Source organism: Lagopus muta, chromosome 2, assembly GCF_023343835.1.
Source record: "Lagopus muta isolate bLagMut1 chromosome 2, bLagMut1 primary, whole genome shotgun sequence".
Taxonomy (NCBI): Eukaryota; Metazoa; Chordata; class Aves; order Galliformes; family Phasianidae; genus Lagopus; species Lagopus muta.
This window is the reverse complement of record NC_064434.1, coordinates 60,409,604-60,430,212: the sequence shown is the minus strand read 5'-3', so window position 1 is coordinate 60,430,212 and position 20,609 is coordinate 60,409,604. Positions and strand designations below refer to the sequence as shown.

Here is a 20,609-nt window from a genome sequence, read left to right as displayed (position 1 = left end):
AAAACAAGGGCAGGTGGTTTTATCTAGAAACATGGATTAGATTAAATGGTCTAATGACTAAATGACTAATTAAACAAAAATAAACATTTCCAGCTTGTGCATTTCCTTTTCTTCCTGACTTTTTTTCCCCATTTATCTTCCCTTTTGTCAAAATCTGTACCCCAACATAGGGTGACAAAAAACATTAAGTGGAATAAAACTTTAATAATAGAATCTTAGAATGGTTTGGGTTGGAAGGGACCTTAGAGATCGTCTAGTTCCAACCCCCCTACTATAGACAGTGACACCTCCACCTAGACCAGGTTGCTCAAAGCCCCATCCAGCCTGGCTTTGAATGCTTCCAGGGAGGGGGAATTCATAACCTCGCTGGGCAACCTGTTCCAGTGTCTCACCACTCTCACAGTAAAGAATTTCTTCCTAACATCTAGTCTAAATCTATCCTCTTTCAGTTTAAAGCCATTTCCCCTTGTTCTCTCACTGCATGTCCCTATTAAAAGACCCTCCTCAACTTTCCAGTAGGGCCTCTTTGGGCACTGAAAGGCCACTGTAAGGTCCTCCCCACCACGGAGCCTTCTCTTTTCCAGGCTGAATAATGATGCCATAATTAAATTTCATTACGTCCTTGTTTAAAAATATTCGTATTTCAAAATCTACTGAAGCTTTTAAGTATTAATTTTGTAACTTGAAAACAACTCAGCAATAATGTAAAACAAACATTTGCAAGGTTAGAATAGGGAACCCACCTCTCGTGAAGTAGATAGGACTTTTATCCTCAGTACATGATTTGTTGAGATTTATGAGGAAGAAAAAATCCAAACTATTCCAGCAAGAAAATCAAAGTACTTCAAAGAAAAGGACTCTTAATTTTACCTTAAATGTCTGCTACTTCAGAGTTTAAACTCCATTTCTTAGCAAAAGAAAATGAGCTGACCACATGTATTAGGACAAAGGAATGCTGAAATGTTGAACTCAAGGTAGCCAAGGCTGAAACTCCACAGGGTTTTGTAAGTCAGGTAAGTGGTTGTAATAGCTCTATAAACTGGATGTCAGTCAAGGTTTTGGCACGTTTCCTAAAGTGTTGCTCATGCAGCCAGTATGTTCATACTGTATGAATTCATTGAAAGTAAAAGAATGCATGAGAAACAATGGAGGAAAGGTAGAGATTTTAACTGAGCAACTAATATTCTCACATATCTGCAAGGCAGCCATAAAGGGCCCAAACATAATGCAATGGAATATTTTATAAAGTGATGTAATGGACCAAAACAGGATGAAAATAATTTGGTGTGCTGAGTAGCTATCTCTAAAGCACTGCAAGTGTTTCCATCAGGAGGTGAGCAGGCTATCATGCAACCATCATCTCAAAGTTGATCTTGTCAGAAATCTTCGATGTAGGGGAACTGGAGAAAACCCTATGGACTCAGGAATTAGCTGACAGAAGAACAAGGTCTCTCTTCTGTTGTTGCAGAAACCTAAAACCAGGGTTCAATTGCTGTCATCCACTCTTCTAGAACTGTATCTCCACAATGCATCTTTGCTGGCAACTTGGTTTATTCCACATACAGACAATGTATTCAGAATACAGACAACTGAGAGCCTTGCATCCCCCCGCAATTGAGTATGCTATGTGGCACTTAAGAGAACAGCTTCAATCTTAGTCTCAGCAGGAGGGAAAGTGCTTTAAGTGTGCTGATTGTATGCCTGGGTGCAATCCACAAGACTCCACATAGAGACACAAGATAAAAATCACACCTGAAAAGAACCCCTCCAGTGCTCTAAATTGCCAGTACATAATAATAATACTTTCTGCTTCTCCACTCCACCCCCTTTACCTCCTTTCCCAATTTCCTATTTGCTCTTAACTAAAACGATATTCAATAACAAATTCTGGAAATGCAGCTTCCTCCTTACCACAAACATTTTCACAATGTTGCTTTCTGAGAAAATTTGACTATTTGACATCATCTTTGCTCTCCTTTACGAGTTTTATGAGATTCACACATATTATTTGGCTGTACTAGGGAGATACAGAAAGCTCAGACGCACAAGCAAATTAGTATCTGTCTGCTAAGACATATTAACTATGGTAGAGATTTAAGCTAAGCTAAATTACCTAGCAGCAGCATTTGCTTTAGATTAGGAGAAAATGAGCACAATTAATATGACTCAGCTCATGCAATACTTTGATAGCAATTTTACCAAAAAGCTATTCCTAGAGGAAAGCATAGACTTCGATGCACTGAAGAATAAGAGCATGAGTTCTCTTGAGACCTTGCAAGAAGAAATGAGGATAACAAAGCAGCTACACAATGTACCAGAGAAGAGAACTATGTAAAATTATTTACACTTTTACCACCCAAAATTTAAAGTAGTTTTTTGATGAAGAGTTAGTAATGAGAATTGCAACTTATTTATTTCCATTATAATAGACTGTGTGTGAGGTATTGTAAGAGCACCGTAGAAAAGAGAAGGGACTACTCCTAGTAGTTTCCACTTTAAGACAGGTTACAAGAAAAGGTTATAGACAAAAGCCAGAATTCCAAGATAGCAATGAGACTGTAGTCACCAGAACCATGTGTTCAGGCTTCAGATAGTGTCAAGTTTCATGTTAGTGCCTTAGCAAGGAGCTTAGAAAAATAATAATGGAATAGTTTTAGGAGCATATGAAAGCACCATAAGAGGGAAAAGGGGGAATTCAAAATGAGAGTTAAAATCAGCTCATGTAAGATACCGTCCAGAAGTGTAAATAGGCTGGGAGACTTCAACAAAGAAGCAGAGAAGAAAATTATACCACTGCAGTGAGTTTCTAAGTTTATATGAGGAGGTGAAACTGTTTTTGTCAAGATCAGAGAATTGGAGATTTCAGTAAACAGAACATGAAATAATGACAACTTAGATGACAGTTTATTCAGGTGCATGGAGAGTGAAAATAGTTGAAATAATGTGCAAAATTAACCATACTTGGAAACAAAGATAGAGAACTGAAGAAGGTGCTTGGAACATAATTTCACCATCAGAAGTGAGTGGGATGATTTAGCAGTTGGTCATGCTCAGTCCAGCTAAAAGCTGAGCCACAGCATATCGGAGAGACAGGCTAAACTCTACCAGAAAAAAAAAAGATAGCTATTATGTTACAGGAGTAGACCTTCTGTTTATGAATGGAGAATCCAAGTTGATGTTTGTGAACAAAATCACTCGAAGGGCAGAGAAGAAATGGATCAGAGGACAGGATCCTTTAGCAGACTAAACACAATATTTTGGGATATACCAGTATCTCCTGAAAGATTATTAATTTGTCCCAAAAAACAGATGGAGAACCACTGGCAGTCAGAGTCACAGAAAGAAAGATTTTAAGTAGAGATTCTCAGAAAAAAAAGTCAAATATAAGCGTCAGGATTAAATGATGGCAGAAAGCAGAGGTTTTTGTTGATTGATTGCACTTAATTAAAGAAATAATAATATACTAGTTGAGAAAATGGAGAAAGATTAAAGGAGGTTCTAGGGAAAAGGAATCCTCATCCTCCAAATGAGGAAGCCATATCTGCAGATGAAGTAGAGGTGCTATTAGGTGGGATAAGGCTATGGCACTTTGTTGATTTTTTCTTCTTGGAAGCAATCAGCAAAACCTGTTTAGAGATGAAAAAGACAAGAACATGGGGACAATTGAAGTATGACTTGGCTATGCCACAGGCAGGGGACAAGGAGGACAGACATGCTTCTATCAGAGGAATTCAGTCTATTCATGGGACATTTCCAGAGGTGCCCCACAGCAAAAGCAAAAGAAGCAGATGCCGGAGGGCATTCAGACTGAAACTTGATGAGAGGAAAGAGAAGGGAACGATTAGAGAGTAGAGGAGGCTGCAGAAGAGAAATATTTTTAGAAATGAATGTCACTAAGGCATAAACACATATAGATGCTTTAAGAATGACAGCTAAATGAGCTATGTCTTTAACTGCATGCATTGCTTTTCAGAAAAATCCTTAAAATACAGAAACACGGCTCTGCTTCAACTGAGAGAGAAACAGAGATGCAGAAAGGGGTAATATAAGTGTATTACCTTAGTGCCCATCTCCTAGCTCAGTGACTGTATAACCACATGCATCATAATTTCATTAGCAGTAAGTGATGCAGCAAGCAGGACCCTTTGTCCAGGCCCATAAATAGTACTAGCTTCATTAGCCATAAATAGTAGGTACCTTAGCAGATGGCAGAGTGATCCTTCAAAGACATCTCTTTGCACAAAATAATGAGACTATTCAACCTGTCATTTAGCAGCACAGCCCTCTGTGAAACACTCTGCATTACTGCTTCTATGTCCAGAGCCAACAGTATATGAGAATCTGCTTAAACCTCACCATGGCAAGCTGATTTGCAGCATGTTCCATCTCTATACCATTTATTAGAGGGAGTGTACAATACTTCTTCTATACAGTTTCTTCATGTGTTACCACTGCATCTTTTTCCAAACGTATCTTCATCCCATTCACTCACAATTGAGTCACAATTTTTTTGTTTTGCTAGGGTACATACAGGCATGCAGAAGGGATGGGCAAGATGGTCAAGTGGGATCAATTTGCCACCTGGAATTAACAAGGACAAAATAGACCAGAGCAGTTTAACCATCACTGAAGCTCTCTAGCCCATGCTAGCTTAATGCCCTAGTACACTTTGCAGCAAACACACAGATGTAGGAGCGCCTGCCTTGCTGGGCATGCAGTACCCTGCTGCTGCATCCAATTGAGGAAACACACTCAAAATCGAGAAGCAAATTTTGCTTTCTGACCACTGGACAGCCTCAGAAGAAATCAGATCTCCCAGTAAGAATGAGAACAAGCAGCAGGCAGGTTGCACAAGAAGCACACAAGAACATTAGAAAACCCAGTATAACTGGCTCTTGCCATTTACAGAACAAAACAGTTTTCTGTCACCCTATTTCTTCCAGGATCCCATGTAGGTGCAGTCCTGGAGCGCATGTTTACGGACAGTATACACTTTAATGTGCTATTTCACCTTCCTGTGCAATTAAATCAGGATAACCTGTAAACGAAAAACAAGTGCTGCGGCACTGTGAGTACCCACTCCTCCTGCTTTGAGGAGTAAACTGCTGTCTCTTAGGTGGCAGTGAGACAGAAAGCTGGGAGAAGTCAAAATGGTGAAGCCTCTGAAAGCAGAGATCTTCAAAACCTCTAACTTGAGGCACAACACAGGACTGCATCCTGCTCAAAGCGTGTGTACCCATGTCACCAGAGTCAGCACCCAGAGAGAGGCACGGTTTCCTTACCAGAAAGAGGCATTTTGCCTCTAGAAACTGTAAAAAAGTCACCACAGGGGAAGGTAAAGAAATAACATTTGATCAGAAGATACCAGAACAATTCCTCTCGCATTTATGAGTAGTTGCAAATCATGAAAAAAATGGTGTAACCAGCAGACAAGGAAATCCTATTGAATTAAATTGCAGCTCCTGAGCAGAGACAATGAGTCTTCTGAGGACTGCAATTAATATAACTGACCTCAGTAAGAAAAAAAAGAAAAAAAAGTTTTAAACCTACACCCTAAAAAGGACTTATTGAAAGCAAACAGGTAAGGAAAAGATTAAACAAAGTGTTAATCTCAGCTTCCATCAGAGGAGCGTTCTGTGCAGGAAAACTGGAGTCCAGAGATATAGTCAGTATTTTGGGTTTTGTGTTTCAGGGCAAAGGACAGAAGATAGTAATTCCAGATGTCCTATTTTTCATAGTGAGAGTGAACATATTCACATAGTACTTTCTCTGCATCTTTACTGCATCTATTCATGTCTGTGACAAAAAGATTAAAATTAATGTATTCCAAGATCTTTTCATATTGAAAACAGAACTCAATCTACCCAGCACTGTCACCACGAAACATTACATTCTACCCCTGTGTTGCACAGTACATACTCTACAAATGATACTAGCTTTGTACAATTTTAAGAAGCTAATATCAGTAAAGGAACTGCTGTTTCCCATATTGAATGCTTCTCTTCTGAACAAAGATTCTGATTTGCTTGATGCAATGATGAGTACGCTGTCACCCTGAGCTTTTCTGAATCTCGTTGAAACATGACTGAATTGAAGTTGTTCAAAGTAGAAGTTGTTCATACGCATCCTGACACTTGTCCTCACTCCACAAACACTCACTATTCCTGATGAATTCATAATTTTTAGGTGACCCATTTGCTTTTTTAAACTATAGCAGAGGAAAAGGGGAAGCATAAGATCTTTTACACAGCCATTTATAAAGAACAGCAATTACATGCCAGTGTGAACTTCCCTTATTGCACCAAGTAAATGTTACTTCTCACTGACTAAAACCAGTCTTTTTGCTTTAAGAAGAAAGGGAAAAAAAAAAAAAAAAAAAAAGAAAATATATGTCACTAGGCAGAAACAACTACGTCCGTCAATTAAAAGGAAAGAAAGAAGCCACAGCCTTACCAACAGGGAATTCTGACGAAGAGCCACACTTGTCCTGTCAACTCCCATCCCTCACGAAGCAGAGAGGAAACTCTTACAGGAATTGGTTGCAAAGCCGAAGTTGCCCAAGAGGAAACTGGTATGTCTTTTACAAGTCATGACTATGTAAACCACAAGCCAGGCATCAAAGTAAGTGCTAAAAGCCATGCTTATCAGAGCAATTAACACTGGAACCAAGCTAGGTAGAAGTAAAATTGAGCATGGAACAGAAAAATAAGAAATATTTTCAGGTAGCTAGTTTTAAACATTTTGTTTCACAAATAGAAATTGGTTAAAAACTTAGAATCAAATACATCTGAAAAAAGGCTCTGAGTGCATCGTAGGAGACAGAAGAGCATGGGATAGGTTCTCTGTAACAAATCGCACTGTGCAAGTCTCAGCACAGTCTCAGTTGCTGACCCATTCTTCAGGTGCCCCTTTAGCTTCGCTCTCCCATGTGTCCTCCAGGGAAGAACCCTGCACTCAGAGGTGCTGAGGGCGCAGGGCAGCCCAAGCCCAGACATGCTGAGGAAAGCCCTTGGGACAAAAGGAAGGATGGGCATGAAGCACAACCGGTTCTTTTTTTCTGGGTCACCTACAAGGTGTGTCCCAGGAAACAACATCCAAATAGGGATGGGGCTGACAGCAAGGTCTGCAGAGGAGCACATGCTTTCTAACACTTTTGCACCAACTATTTTTATTTCCCGTTTTTCCTTTCTGAGGTACTGACAAATCAAAATGAACGGCCCTACCAAAAAAATATGGGGCAGGTGTTTCAGTAAGTTACATGTTAATTTGTCCTAAGGGACAAAGAAAATAATCAGGACATGTAGTTTTGGGTACTTTTCTGGCCTATGCATTCAGTAGTATCAGTCATGCATTTTTGACTTACAGAACAAATCAACAGTTAACAGTAGCATAAAAACATAAATTTTAATTTTGCTCTTTACACCATTCTTTGCCTATTTCACCTATTGAATTAGTCTAGAATAGACTGAATGTGCACTGTTAAATCTTCTTCAAAGTGACAAACATTGTTAGAAATAAGGTAGATTGTCTCATGCTTTGAAGTGAACTTTCCTTTCTACTCTGAAATATTACAGACGTTTCTTCAAAGCAGCACAGAGTTGTGCTGTCTAGGGATGCACAGGATTTCCTCAGATCTCTCTACTGTGGCACGCAAATTCCAGAGTCCACAGGGAGATATAGGAACCACCCAGAGGTCTGACTGCTTTACTATTCAACACTATGAAATTATAGTGCCACCTGTAGGACACCCCGAAGAAATTTAAGCCTTGCTAATGCCACAAATGACAGTTGTCATAATTATAAGGCTTTCTATTAGTCTTGGCAGAAGCATAAGTACATAGAAAACAGGTGAGTCACATCAGTCTATAGGGAGTAACTGGAACACCTGGTTCACGCTGAGTAACGTGCACTGTTTTCAGTATATCAGAGCACCCAGAAAAAGATATTTTGCCACTGAGATGAATTTTTTGTTGAATGAGAATATACTAGAGCAATGAGTTCATTGGCTATCCACCTGGTACTTCTATAGCCAGGAGGGAATTACCACATTTTCAATAGCACCCAGCCAATGAACCAATCACCCTCAAACACACAAATCTGAGGAGCGCTTCCACCAAGGCTGCAAGCATTCTGTCTCTTCTTTTAATCCCCTTTACAAAGCACAAGTAAATCACTTTTCTTTTAATCCACTTTTTAGCTGTCAACCACATAACCATATGCATTATACCTTTGTGACTGGTATTTGTGTTTCATGCATATGGTATTTTGCATCAACTTTGGGAAGAGCTAGTTATTCCTTCAGAATACATTAATACACTTATATTTTCGTCTCTCTTTTTTTCCTGTTTACTACTCATTTTTCCACCTTCTCTAACACAAAAGATGTTGCCTGTAAAAACTTCTCTCCAATATATCATCTGAAGATGAGCAGTAAGACAAAGTTAAATGTATGAATTTTTGTTGTTAAATTTCCATAAATAGCATTTGAAGTGGAAAACACTCAACTGATTAACTTAATGGCTCTGTTGCTGAAAACATCAACTTAGAAGGAGTAGAACACATACAAAGACAGCTTCTTCTTAAGGTGCAGCTGTAGTCAAAAAACAGAACAAAATATTCAGATAAATAGGACAGGGAATGGTGAATAATATAATAGGTGTAGGAATGCTTTTGTGTGAATCAATGACACAGCCCTGTGTAGAAGACAGTGTAAAATAATCATCACAATATCTAATGGAAAGAATATTGTGAGACTAAATATCAGTGAAGAGAATGATCAAAAATTGACAGAAAAAAGGTCTCGAATCAAAATGAACTTAAATATAAGCAGCTTTGTAATAAATAACTGATAAGAGATTAAACAAATATTTCAAAACTATTATTTAGACTGGGAAATACATCTCTTTCCTAGTTGTAAAGAACTAAAAGCAAGGGAGGCAGGGGAAATAAACAGTTAAAGGTGACAAAAAAGACAGACTGAAGGAAGGGGATTTTTGGCACTTTTGGAAATCACCACTCCAGTAAATTGAGTGTGAAAGTCTGTGCAAAGTTGAAATTATTACTCTGTGAAACAGAGCAAATAGTGAACAACTGTGTACAGAGTGAAGCAAATAAAGTTATTTCCAGGAACATTAGGTTGACATATACATAGCAGAGGATAATTTTATTGTTATTATTAGCTTTCTCAAAAACACAGTAGAGGTGAAGAGTAAGAGACTGCCACTAACTTCTGACTGATGATGCACATCACAGGAAGAAAAAGTTCAATAGGGTGAGTGATGCAAGGAGTTAAAAAGTGATGCTGAAAATTGTGCATAAGTATGTTGAAGAAATCACTAGGCTCCTGTCTGAGGGAGTGAGTGGGGGAGACTGAGGCAGAAGGGAGATTTCTGGAATCCTGGGGACCCACAGGGAATCTCATGCTAACATGACTACAAGAACACACAAAAACTTGATAAGGGCATTGTGTAGGAATTCCCAATTCTCACTAGTCTGACAAGCTCATGCAAAGAAACAAACGATTGAAGAAGCAGAATAACCAGAGCTGTATGTGCCAGGAACATGAGGGCAGCTCACAGATTAATCTACTTCTCCATCATGTTCCTACAGCAGATTTCATGTTTGTTTCATAAGGATACTGCATAGGGGAAACGTCTGTAGGTTGAGAATTCGAGACGTGGTACTTTTATTTTCTCTTTGGGAGGAGAAGCACAGGAATCAGAAAAGAAAAGAAAAAAGTGCTCCAAGTCACAGATTTGCAATAGCATCTCATTATATATTGTGCCTTTTTAATTAAAATTACTCTGTTAATCTCTGTTTCTTAGCAGATGGGAAAATAAGGTATCATTTTAGCCTTCCTTTGCCTATTCAGCTAATTAAGTATCCGATGAAGGTACGAAAAGGTACTGGAAAGTCACAGAAAGCAGATTATATATCACTTATTAAAACGTGTACGTATGTATCGGTTGTGTGATTTCTGTCTCAGGCTTGAGACCACAAGTGGGAAGAGTTGCATCTCTGTCAAGGAGTATGATTCATACTTGCCATACCCAACTGTTACCTGCAAACCAGTTGTTGCTGGCACTTAACATCTATGATAGAAAGCTACCAACTCCCACAACCAAAGTGCTTTTCTCTTAAGCAGTAAACTTCTGTGAAGGTATTTTTCTGTTTTAACAAGTTTTATAACTAGGCGAATTTGAAGCTGAGAGAACTAGGAAGACCTTGAGCGCTCTGGTGTTGAAAGAATAGTGAGATGTCATATGCATATCACTCCAGCTTTGTATTCCTCTCTCCCCAGGACCACATCAACCTTGTGGGAGGTATGATTTTGCAGAATTACAGGGAAATCAGCTGTGTATTTACCTCTAACCTTGAGAATAAAATGCTGATGGACTGGCTGCCTCTGGGTGGGGGGAGAGGGGGAGAAAAAGCACTAAGAGGCTCCCACCCAGCTCTGACACTGACTCACCTCTTGATTGGAACTGACAAATCCACAACTCTACCTCCACACTTTTAAAGGAGGCATACAGTAATCACCTACGTTAGAGGAATGCGAAGAAAATTCACTGATATCTCTATTTTGGAGTTCTCCAAAATAAACATTTCACAGGAGGGCAGTATATTAGCTGTCTTTTCAGCGATGCTGTTATTGGAAAAGAGAAACTAAACAGTTTCCAGAAAAGTGACCAGAGAATTGCTTAAAGTGACTTGAAAACAGATGATTACCAAAGTTAAACATTATACAGTGGTTTTATTGCAGCACTATACTAACCAAGGAGTTTAGCATATGTACAGAATTCTAAATCCTACTATTTACTTAAAGTCATTTCCGGCACAACTTTATGCCACCACTTTCCTTTCATCTTTGATAAAATCCTTCTGCAGTTCCAGTTGTAATAATATTGCTGCTGCACAGAAAGAAAAAGGAACAAGAATCTTTACACAAATTTTCATACAAAAAATCTTCGGGATAAGATGGGATTTGTTGAATGTAATGCCTTTCTTGAGAGCGAAAAATTAACCAGTAGAATACACTCTACAAAGTTGTACTCCAAAATTCCTAAGGCTAGCACACCTACATACTTGTAAAGAACACAAAGTAAGTATGCTTCATCCCAAGTGTAAGATCAGCAAGTAGATAAATAGCCAGTGCAACTATCTATCATCACATTTAACAGTTTGCCAAAAATTTATCAATAAGTAATAAGCAACTTGGAGGTAACTCACCCAAAACGCACTGAATTTCGTCATCCACTGGGGTCTGCTGCATTTAAAAGTAAAATACTGTCCTTAAACAGTCATATGAAACGTAGAATGTATTAATTGCCTTCAAGATTTTAACTTGAAAAAAGTCCTTTTATGAAATAGCAGCAAGAAGAGGCTGACCTATTGCCGTATTTTTGCTTGCACACTTATTTTCCAAGCAACGGCGTTTAGAAATGGTACTGTCCCTAGGTGTAAATACACCATCTCTACCATTTAGATCAACTAAATTAAATTCCTTCCCAACGCACTTTTTATGTGAGTTGTTATGAGGAGAGCAGCCAGCTGCTGAGCCCCCAGGCCCTCAGGCAAAGTGTGTCATGCGGCAATGCCAACATGTTTACCAGGAAGTGCTCCGACCTCAGTTTCGTGCTTGCTTCTCACCAGCATTTTGTGCTGAGGTTGCAGAGCAGTTGCATTTTCTACTTCCTCTTTCTCTCTTTTACGCCACAGCAGTCGACCCATCTATCAGCATGAGAAGGGTGAATGTTGCTCCCTACCCATTCTTTCTATCCAGCTACAACTTTTAACATTCCTCCACTCTCTCACCCTATCTAAGCTTTTCATCATCAGCAGCCAGTCATACTAAGGTGAGATAAGAGAATTAAAGCTTTTTGTGATACATCATCATAAATGTTTGAGTCATTGTGGTCTAGTGATTAAAGTCTCCCTCTCTATTTTACATAGGCTTCTTATACTAGTATTTAAGCACTAAGATTCAAGAAATCTTGGTAAAAAACATACTTTTTTTTCCAAGTAATTTTTTCCTATTTTAACATGCACCTCAATATGGCACTTCACTGTGGTACTACATCTGCAAATCTCCAAACAACTTGAGGAACGTAGTTCAGTGTTGAGCCAATTCTATGAAGGAAAGTGAAAAGTTAGGACAAGATTCTACCTTGGTGGTTAAACTGAACAAGTAAGGAAAAAAAACAAGAACTTGTGTTATAACTCCACCAGCACTTCCACACTACTAAATATAGCAAGTCTGTGCAAAAGCGCAGAAAGTTTCCCATTCAGACACACTGAGGATATCTCACTGGTTTTTGCACAGTGACTGGAGAGCAGCTGCTTAGCTGAGTCTCAAAAAAGTCCTCCAAATCTTCCTTGATTAAGGAAGCAATGTTTTCTACACTATTGTCAAGTCTCTAATTTTCAAGTTCATCCACCAGCAGCAGAAATTTATTTTCCTTTTATACCAGAATGGACAATTCGTTTGGCAAGCTCATCTGAAAGCAGATTAGAAGAGAAGACAAAGAGCCTATCCACTGCTGTCCACCCGCGCAACCATCATGACTCAGTGCTGTTCCTACGCACTGTCCTCGACATTTCAAGCAGGGCTCAAAGCTCCTCCATCCCACCATCACTCCTACAGAGCTGCTCTGCCATTAGAAACAACTGCTCAGACCCAAACACCTCATGACACAAGGCTTTGGGCATAACAGCACTTAGACAAACACTTCCAGATCATCTCACGCATTTCAGTATTGGTAGTTCCTGTTAAGCTTTTTGTCTGATCAGAAAAGAGACAACAGGAACAAAAGAGACAGCATGAGTGATGCGCATGGTGCAGCCGGATGCTACAGCAAGGCTCTGCAAGGGAGATTACAGCAGAATAGGAAGGCAGAGGCCCTTCTGAAAGTCTTTACAGCATCAGAAACAGTTCCAAAATTAAAACAAATTTTCTTGAACACTAAAACCCCGTGTCAGTCTATGCTGACTGAGAAGAAGATAGATGTACAGATTTTGTTCCCAGCACGTTCTTTTACAGAAGCTTGGTTGCTACGTAAAAAGAAGTATAGATAATCTGAATGTCCAAAAGAGATGAAGGAGGTGAAGTATCTGTATCTTTGACAATGAAGAAAATAGATCTTACGGGTTTGAGTTTTTACATCTGTTTTGGTTTTGAATTTTTTTTCCTTCCTTCCTAAATAACTTACATGCCAGGTTTGAAAAGGAAATAAAAACAGATTTTTAGTCTAATCTCTGAATTGAATGTGAGTCAAAGTAATTCCAAACCTGCTCTTTGACAGTGGCCAAGAGCAGGAGCCAAAGTAGAGAGCAAAGGAACAAAGAAAAACATGAAGTGAGGACCTGCATGAGCATATTTGGCCTTCCATAGTTTTGGGACATCCTGAAGAAAATTTAGCACAGCTTTGTCTGCTGCAACAACTCTTCACTTCCTCTCTTTCCATTTAATTATGCTACTTGCTTTTTAGAAAGATTTTTACTTTCAGCAAAAGAAAACCCATACCAAGTCCACATATTTAATTTTGTAGTATGTGAAAAAGTATTTACATTTTATTTAAACATAGTGGTTTTGTTGTTGTTTTGTTTGTTTGGTAGTTGTTTTTTTTTTTTTTTTTTTTTAATTAGGTGGCACATTTTAATTTTTGTATGAGGAAAAGTGAGCATTCATAGCCAGGTGACCATCTCTGTGCCCCCTGATCATCTTTGTGGCTCTCCACTGGACCCTCTCCAACAGGTTTACATTTTTCCTGTATTGGGGACCCCAGATCTGGATGCAGTACTCCCGATGGAGCCTCATGAAGGCAGAGTGGAGAGAGAAAATCACTTCCCTATCTCTGCTGGCCACCCCTCTTCTGATGGAGCCCAGGATACCACCAGCTTTCTGAACTGCAAGAGCATGCTGCTGCTCATGTTTGGTTTTTTATCCATGAGGACTCCCATATCCTTCTCCACAGGGCTTCTCTTGAGGAGTTCTTCTCCCAGTCTGTATATACATCTGGGATTACTCTGACCTAAGTGTAATACCTTGCACCTATGTTGAATCTCACTAGTTTCACAAGAGCCCACCTTTTGAGTTTGTCCAGGTTCTTCTGGATGACATCCCTTCCTTCTAATGTTCCTACTCAGCTTCGCATCATTGGCAAACTTGCTGAGAATGCACTTGAGCCCATCACTGGATGAAGATGCTGAAGAGCATTGGCCCCAGGTCAGACCCTGGGGGACATTACTTATCACCAGCTTCCACCTGAACATAGCACCATTCATTATGTATATTCACTACCATAATAGTACTAATAATATTCACTATTCACATTTTTGATCTGATATAGCACACCTACAGCACCATATACTCCTTTACTGGATGCACCTCCCATTTAGGTTTGTTCACAAATCCAAGGAATTCTGGGTTTGTGAAAAATGTCTTCTTCATCCCAGAAAAACAAAGTTAGGATTCCCTTCCCGTGATGAGTGTGAATACATGAATATAGCTGGTTATTAATTTGCCACTACCTATTCTCTTGGTGTAACTTAAATATATAATTAATAACCTTGTAACTAATTCAGTAAATAGATTACATACTATGGTATGTAACTCGGCATTTCTTTTTCTTATTTGCTTTAGGACCTCGAATGAATGCTGCCAAAACCTTTCTGCCCCTTCCCTTAGGCTGTCTGCCAGAAATACACAGTTGCAGCAGTTCAAGATTTCTCTCTAGTCTAAGCCCACATTAAAATTTGAACCAGCATATGACCTGGTCTCCTCCAACTATACAGCTTTTAACTACTATCTCCTCTCTGCATTATGGAAGATATACATTGATGGCACACATCCCGTTCCAGCCACTGTGTCATGGCTGGATTAAGTGCCATTTTAAAAAAGTCACTCTCAGGACATGACAGCTGGCAGAGTGACCTCCTAGAGAGGACAAGAAGGGACAACAGGGAAATATGCTTGTGTGCAGCACTCACACTGTGGAGAGCTCAGGTTTCAGTGAGAGGTTCCCTTGAACCTTTGATACTCTGGACATAGATAAGGACATTAAGGCTCTAATGAGACATCTAGCTTCTGTGCACACATCCATAAACTCCATGCAATCAAAGGAAAGTAGAAGATAGTCAGGCTGGAACATCATTCAGTTGTGTAAAATGCTCCATTAACAGTAGTCAGCCTAGTTATTTAGATGTCCTTTAACAATCTTGACTTAGTACATACATGGAAAAACAAAAGCAATATACAACAAAGCATCTTTTCAGAAATAAGTAGAAAGATTTCTTGAAAGAAGTGCCACAAACAAGTCAAAGACCATACCAAAATCTGTAGAAGAGGACAGGCTTGTCTCAGCATTAAAATCCAGCAGAGCCTCCACCTCCTGCAGCAGTCTGCTCAGCCTTCTACAGCATCAGAAGACAACTGTAAATTTACCTTTCCTTCAGAGAGACTACATGCAATGGAGGAAGGCAGGGAAAACATTGTGAACAACTAATCTTGCACCTCTTTTTACACAACTTATCTGTACCACAGATTAAACCATTTACTTCCTCTTCTTCAGTAAGGCATTATAATCCAAGAACTAAACAGAAATAAGATGATCTTGACTGTTTCTTTTACTGTAAGAAGAAAATTAAATCACTTTAACAGATCAAAGTGGTGACTAAAAACCTTGAAAGAAATTTGGAAGACATTTTGGACAGAGAAATATCCAACCAGATGTTTTTCTCAGTAATAACAGCAGACTTACGTTTTTAGTATTCTTCATTAAGTACAATTTTGATGAATTTTCTGCAGACATAATAACCGAAGCAAACAAAGGTAACTTCATTGATCAAATAACTGATAGATGTCTCACCATGTACAACTGAATAAAAATCAGTCTGAACAGTTCAGAGATTGTCAGCAGAGAAGATAGACCATAGGGAGGTGAGCATTTTTTACAGTTCAGGAGCTTCCATTCCTGAACTTGCTTTGCAATTCTGAGCACACTCAGCTGACCTCCATTTCAGTTCCCTTTATCACCCAGTGAAAGTAACAGAGGTTCCCTCCCACATATGGAAACACTGTGAAGAACAAACGTAAATCCACTAAATAATATGAGGAACTTGGGCTGCCCAGCTGTTGTGACTACAGTCTCCAGGCACCACGAAAAGCAAGTAGACCCCAACAGAAGTCAATCCACCTCAGTATCAGCAGTTAACCTTTCGACCGGATACACTACAAAGATGCAAAAACTACTAATTGCTGACCAAAGTCTCATGATTTTAAGTTAGTAAAGATCACAGTGTCACAGTTGCAATTACACAGAATTGAGCTCTCAGTGTGAGACCAGAAGGCACCTTCTTGAAGAAGTCCTTTTGGTCCGGGTGGCACTGTGCTTTAGTTGCCAGGAGCTGCTACATAACAGTGTTAATGCAAACATATTCTTGTCAGCAGTTTTCCTTAGGGGTTTATGCAGTGTCCACTTACAACCCCTAACAGCAGAGCCCAAGGACAGATGTAAACTTCCCAAATGTACTGATTTATCTTCTTTAACAAGAGTTTTCCACACCGTCTACAGCTTCTAAGCCTTTACAGAATGAACTTACGTTTCCTTTCCAGAGAAGTTGGGTGGCATAGCACAATCCACATGTTCAAATTCTACTGTCACTACACACTGTCTCAAGAAAACATTTGCATTTCTCCCCCTCCACAACCACACATTTAGTAATTTCAGACATTGTTAGATAATAAGGGAGTTTCCCCAGCTCACCTACTGCTTTCCTTTCTCTTCTTCCCTTACATCCTCCAAGCTGATGAAGCAGGGAACGTGGATGAAGCCCCAGGAAGCCTATGTGAGGAAGAGCAGCAGTCCTTGCTCTGCATTTGCCAGCAGTGATGCAGAGCTCCCAGCCTCAGCAGAGAGATGAGGCAAGAGCCAGTCTGCCTCTACTGCCTGGGGATGCTCCACACCACAGGCAATTATACTTCTGCTTGGCTATTCTCTTCAGAGAGACAAGGAAAAGGCAACTCCAGACAGACACAGATGATGCTGTGTTTTCTCTCCTCAGACCTAGTGGCATTCCTTTTCAAACTCCTCAGAGTAAAAGATCGTGTTTTATTTGCTGCCCTTCTTCCAGAGTCCCAAAATCCTTGATCTTAGAACCTCTTCCAAGCCCAGAGCAGCTCAGTCCATGTTGCAAGTGTGTCAGATAAGCAGGGAGCTTGCACAAGGAGTTTGCTCTGTTGTAGGCCAAGAGTGGGAGGACTGGAAGAGAACTGGCATACCAATGACTGTATAAGATCTAGTGACAAGTGGCAAATGTCTGGGTGACTTTATAAGTATCAGTTTATTTGCTCTAGCTCAAGCGTTGCAGAGTGCATTACAAATTTCCTATGGCTGCTTCCCAATTCAGCATTCATCAAACAGCCAGCACCCTCAGCCAGGATTAAGGCCTCATCCTGATAGGTACAAAAAGTGACATCATCCCATCCCAAAGCCCTGCCAAAGATAAAGAGGGAGTTAGATGATAGCATTGTTCCTGGAAGGGGAATAAACAAATCCAACCATGCCCCCTCTTGGCCTCTATCAAAATAATGATTATGTGAAAGGGAATGCTTAAAGCCTTGACTGTGTGCAACATGTAAATAAAAATCAAGACTCAGATCAGGAAGATGTTTAGCTAAGTCTAAGCTCCTGCATGTAATAATTTTCTTGCCTTCTGATTAGAGCCAAGAAAATGGCTTAGCATTTTTCTTCTTCTCTAATCTAATAGCCTTTTTAAATGTTTTTCCTTCCTCCTATCTTTCCATTTGGCTTTATTTACGTAGACACACCAGTGTGGTAAATTTCAGATCTGTAATACGTGGCTTTCTGACTTAGGGATTATTCTGAAGGAGTTCTCATGTGGCTGTTACTCCAGCTAGATATTTACATACGTACCCTGTGAATAGCTTTTACTTATGTGCATGGGCAAGAGCTCTGCATAGTTCACATAATTTTTCAGAGTCAACATGTGTTTCCGATCATTACAGCACATTGAAAATATGTGCCTACCAAACACATTTTAAATGTATTTATACAAAACAGTATGTGGTTACCCTTGAGGTGTTTTCTATATATAGAAAAGCTGAAGCTTAAACTTCCTGTTCCCATTTTCTCCCTTTGGAATCTCCTCTCATTATTCATTGTATCCAGGTTTCCATTACGATTCAGATGTACATTATTTTTCACTGGCATTGAATCAACTCAGATGTGAATTCTGATAATACGCTTATGTATGATAAAACAAAAGACTATCCCCTAAAGAGACATCTGGACTCTCATTTTTTAGTTGGTTCAACAGCATTGGTTGTGCAGGAGTGAGCATCATTCTTCTGCTCAGTGTCTTCCTGAGAGATCACAGCTGAAAGTTGTTCAGTGTATCAAAAAAGTGTAACTATACATGACTATGAAAGTTTGTTACTTTCATATTTTTATGATAAATATTTTCAAATATTTATCATAAATTTATTTTAAAAAATTTTCCTCAAAAAAACAAACAAAAACAAACAAACAAAAAAAATTCAATCTTGCCCACCAAAGTGTTTTTAAATTTTTACTACAAAGTCCTTCTTATAATTTTGTTTTATCTTGTGGATGAGGCCAAAAAGTCTTTCTAAAAGTTCTTCCTGATGGGAAACCCAAAGCTATTTCTTTATAACAAGTTTCACATCCTAACCGTGCAATGAGCTACAAGCACTCTGTCAGTCAAACTACTAAACCATGAAGGTGAAGAGTCATGGCAATTCTTGATTACTCCACAGCATTGAAGTTGCTATTCTTGTAAGTCAGTATAAGAGTTAACAAGATCTTGCTTTTCTTAGTGCTGGGATACCTGATGGCACAGGCAGGTGGCAGCAGTCCTAGGTCCTGGGCTCAGAGCTCATAAATTCCCAGTTAACAGCTCTGGGATATCCTTCCTCTTCCTAGGAAACACAAAGTATGTATGAGCGCAGCCTGAGGATACATATACATTAAAAATAGATGACTTTGGACTAATCTAATGAACTCTAGCTGTCCTCTAGAAGTCAATAATGCTACATAAATGGATTTCCACACTTACAAAAGCTTGCAGGACCAAGTCCTCAATTAAGTAGATGCCACAAGTCTTGCTATTATTCAGATTTACAGAAGATGATCTATTCAACTTCACATGGTAATGTTCTTTCTCATCGTTACTATCAAGTGGATTTTTACTGACATCCTTTGTATGAATACCGGCATTCGTCCACAGGAGAAATAAATCATCTTTATACCACTGTTGAAGTCTGTCAGAGAGCAGAGAGAGACCCACATATCTTAGCTAGCCAATCAAACTCCAAGAAAAATAAATAAAAAGCAATGGAACTAGACGTTTCTGAAGGACTTGTAAACCAGACTTATAGACAAGATAATTCAAGATTCAGAAATTTTATGCAATCCATTTGAGATAAAATACAAGAGAGGGCGGAGCAGGCCAGCAAATCCAAGCTGCTAGTGACCACTCACACTTCCTCAAAAACTGAGTTAACTCAGTACTGTGTTCTCTTACAGCAGTCCATGAAAGACTAACCACCAAAACAGTCAAATGGCAAACATAATCTGCTCACACGGTGGTATTTCATAAAATGCTAAATAATACAGCAACAAAACATTGTCAGAAATTCCCAGTGAGAGAAGAGGATGCATAGATCCATCTGAAATAAACTTATAGGAATTAGAGCATGCTGTATGAGCAATCCACATTTGTGTTGACACTGACCTTGTGCTCTCATTAAAACTCCCATCTTGGTCAAAACCACCAGGAGTTCATGTAGGGTTACTGGCCAGGGTTACAAACAGGAGATCCTGCAGTTTACAGAAAAGCACCAGATCTCTTCATCTGGGCCACCAGTGTCTTCATACAGTCTCTTACGGGGTCACATAAAGGATGCAAGCATTTTAGGAAAAAAAAAAAAAGTATTGCACCTAACAAAGATTTTCCCCTCCTCCAACCTGCTGAATCTTCAGGCTAAAATTACAGGCACAGTGCCTGAGGGCACCACTGCTGAAAATATCAATCAGTGTCAATTTCAGAAGTGAGGAGGCCTGAGTTTCAGCCTCTGTGCTGGCTTCCCATGCATTAATAAGATGTTGTGTGGATTAACCTTGCAGACATCAAACATGTTTCGATGTGCGGAGTCGTCTTTGCTCTAATTTACAGAACTCATAAAGGATCTTCAGCAACAAACACTCCAGCTCCTCCAGTCACAGACCATTCCCTGTCATAGCTTAAAGGAGGTACTACAAAGAGCAAGGCCACTTAGATGATGCAGGGAAAAGAGCAGCTCAATGAGAAAAGACTGAAAGAGCTGGGCCTTTTTAGCCTAAAGAGGAGGCTTAGGAGATTCTTATGTACGTATGCAGATACCTGAAGGGAAGGTGAAATGAGAGCCAGGCTCATTTCAGTGGTTCCCAGTGCTAGGACAAAAGCACTAGGCTTAGTGAGCACAAAGTGGAACACAGGAGGTTCTCTCTGAGAAACAGGAAACGCTTCTGTATTATGTGGGTGATAGAGCAAAGGCAAAGGTTTCTCAGAGAGACTGCAGGGTGTCCTCC

The 20,609-nt window shown here is 39.5% G+C and overlaps 1 protein-coding gene across 5 annotated transcripts in view; it reads right to left on the bottom strand.

Moving 5' to 3' along the window:
• Nucleotides 1–15,344, bottom strand: part of IPCEF1 (interaction protein for cytohesin exchange factors 1) — a 77,576-nt gene extending 62,232 nt beyond the window's left edge. For 2 of the 5 annotated variants that reach the window (XM_048935107.1, XM_048935111.1), the window contains exon 1: nucleotides 11,230–11,595. Coding sequence is in view for 1 of the 5 variants with exons in the window: in XM_048935111.1 (XP_048791068.1) it covers nucleotides 11,230–11,253 (24 nt within the window). In the remaining 4 variants the exon portion in view is untranslated. Of the gene's footprint in view, nucleotides 1–6,453; nucleotides 6,497–11,229; nucleotides 11,596–15,328 lie in introns of those variants that run through there. The other 3 variants (XM_048935109.1, XM_048935108.1, XM_048935115.1) reach the window with 3 other exon arrangements.
• Between the last annotated feature and the right edge of the window lie 5,265 nt (nucleotides 15,345–20,609).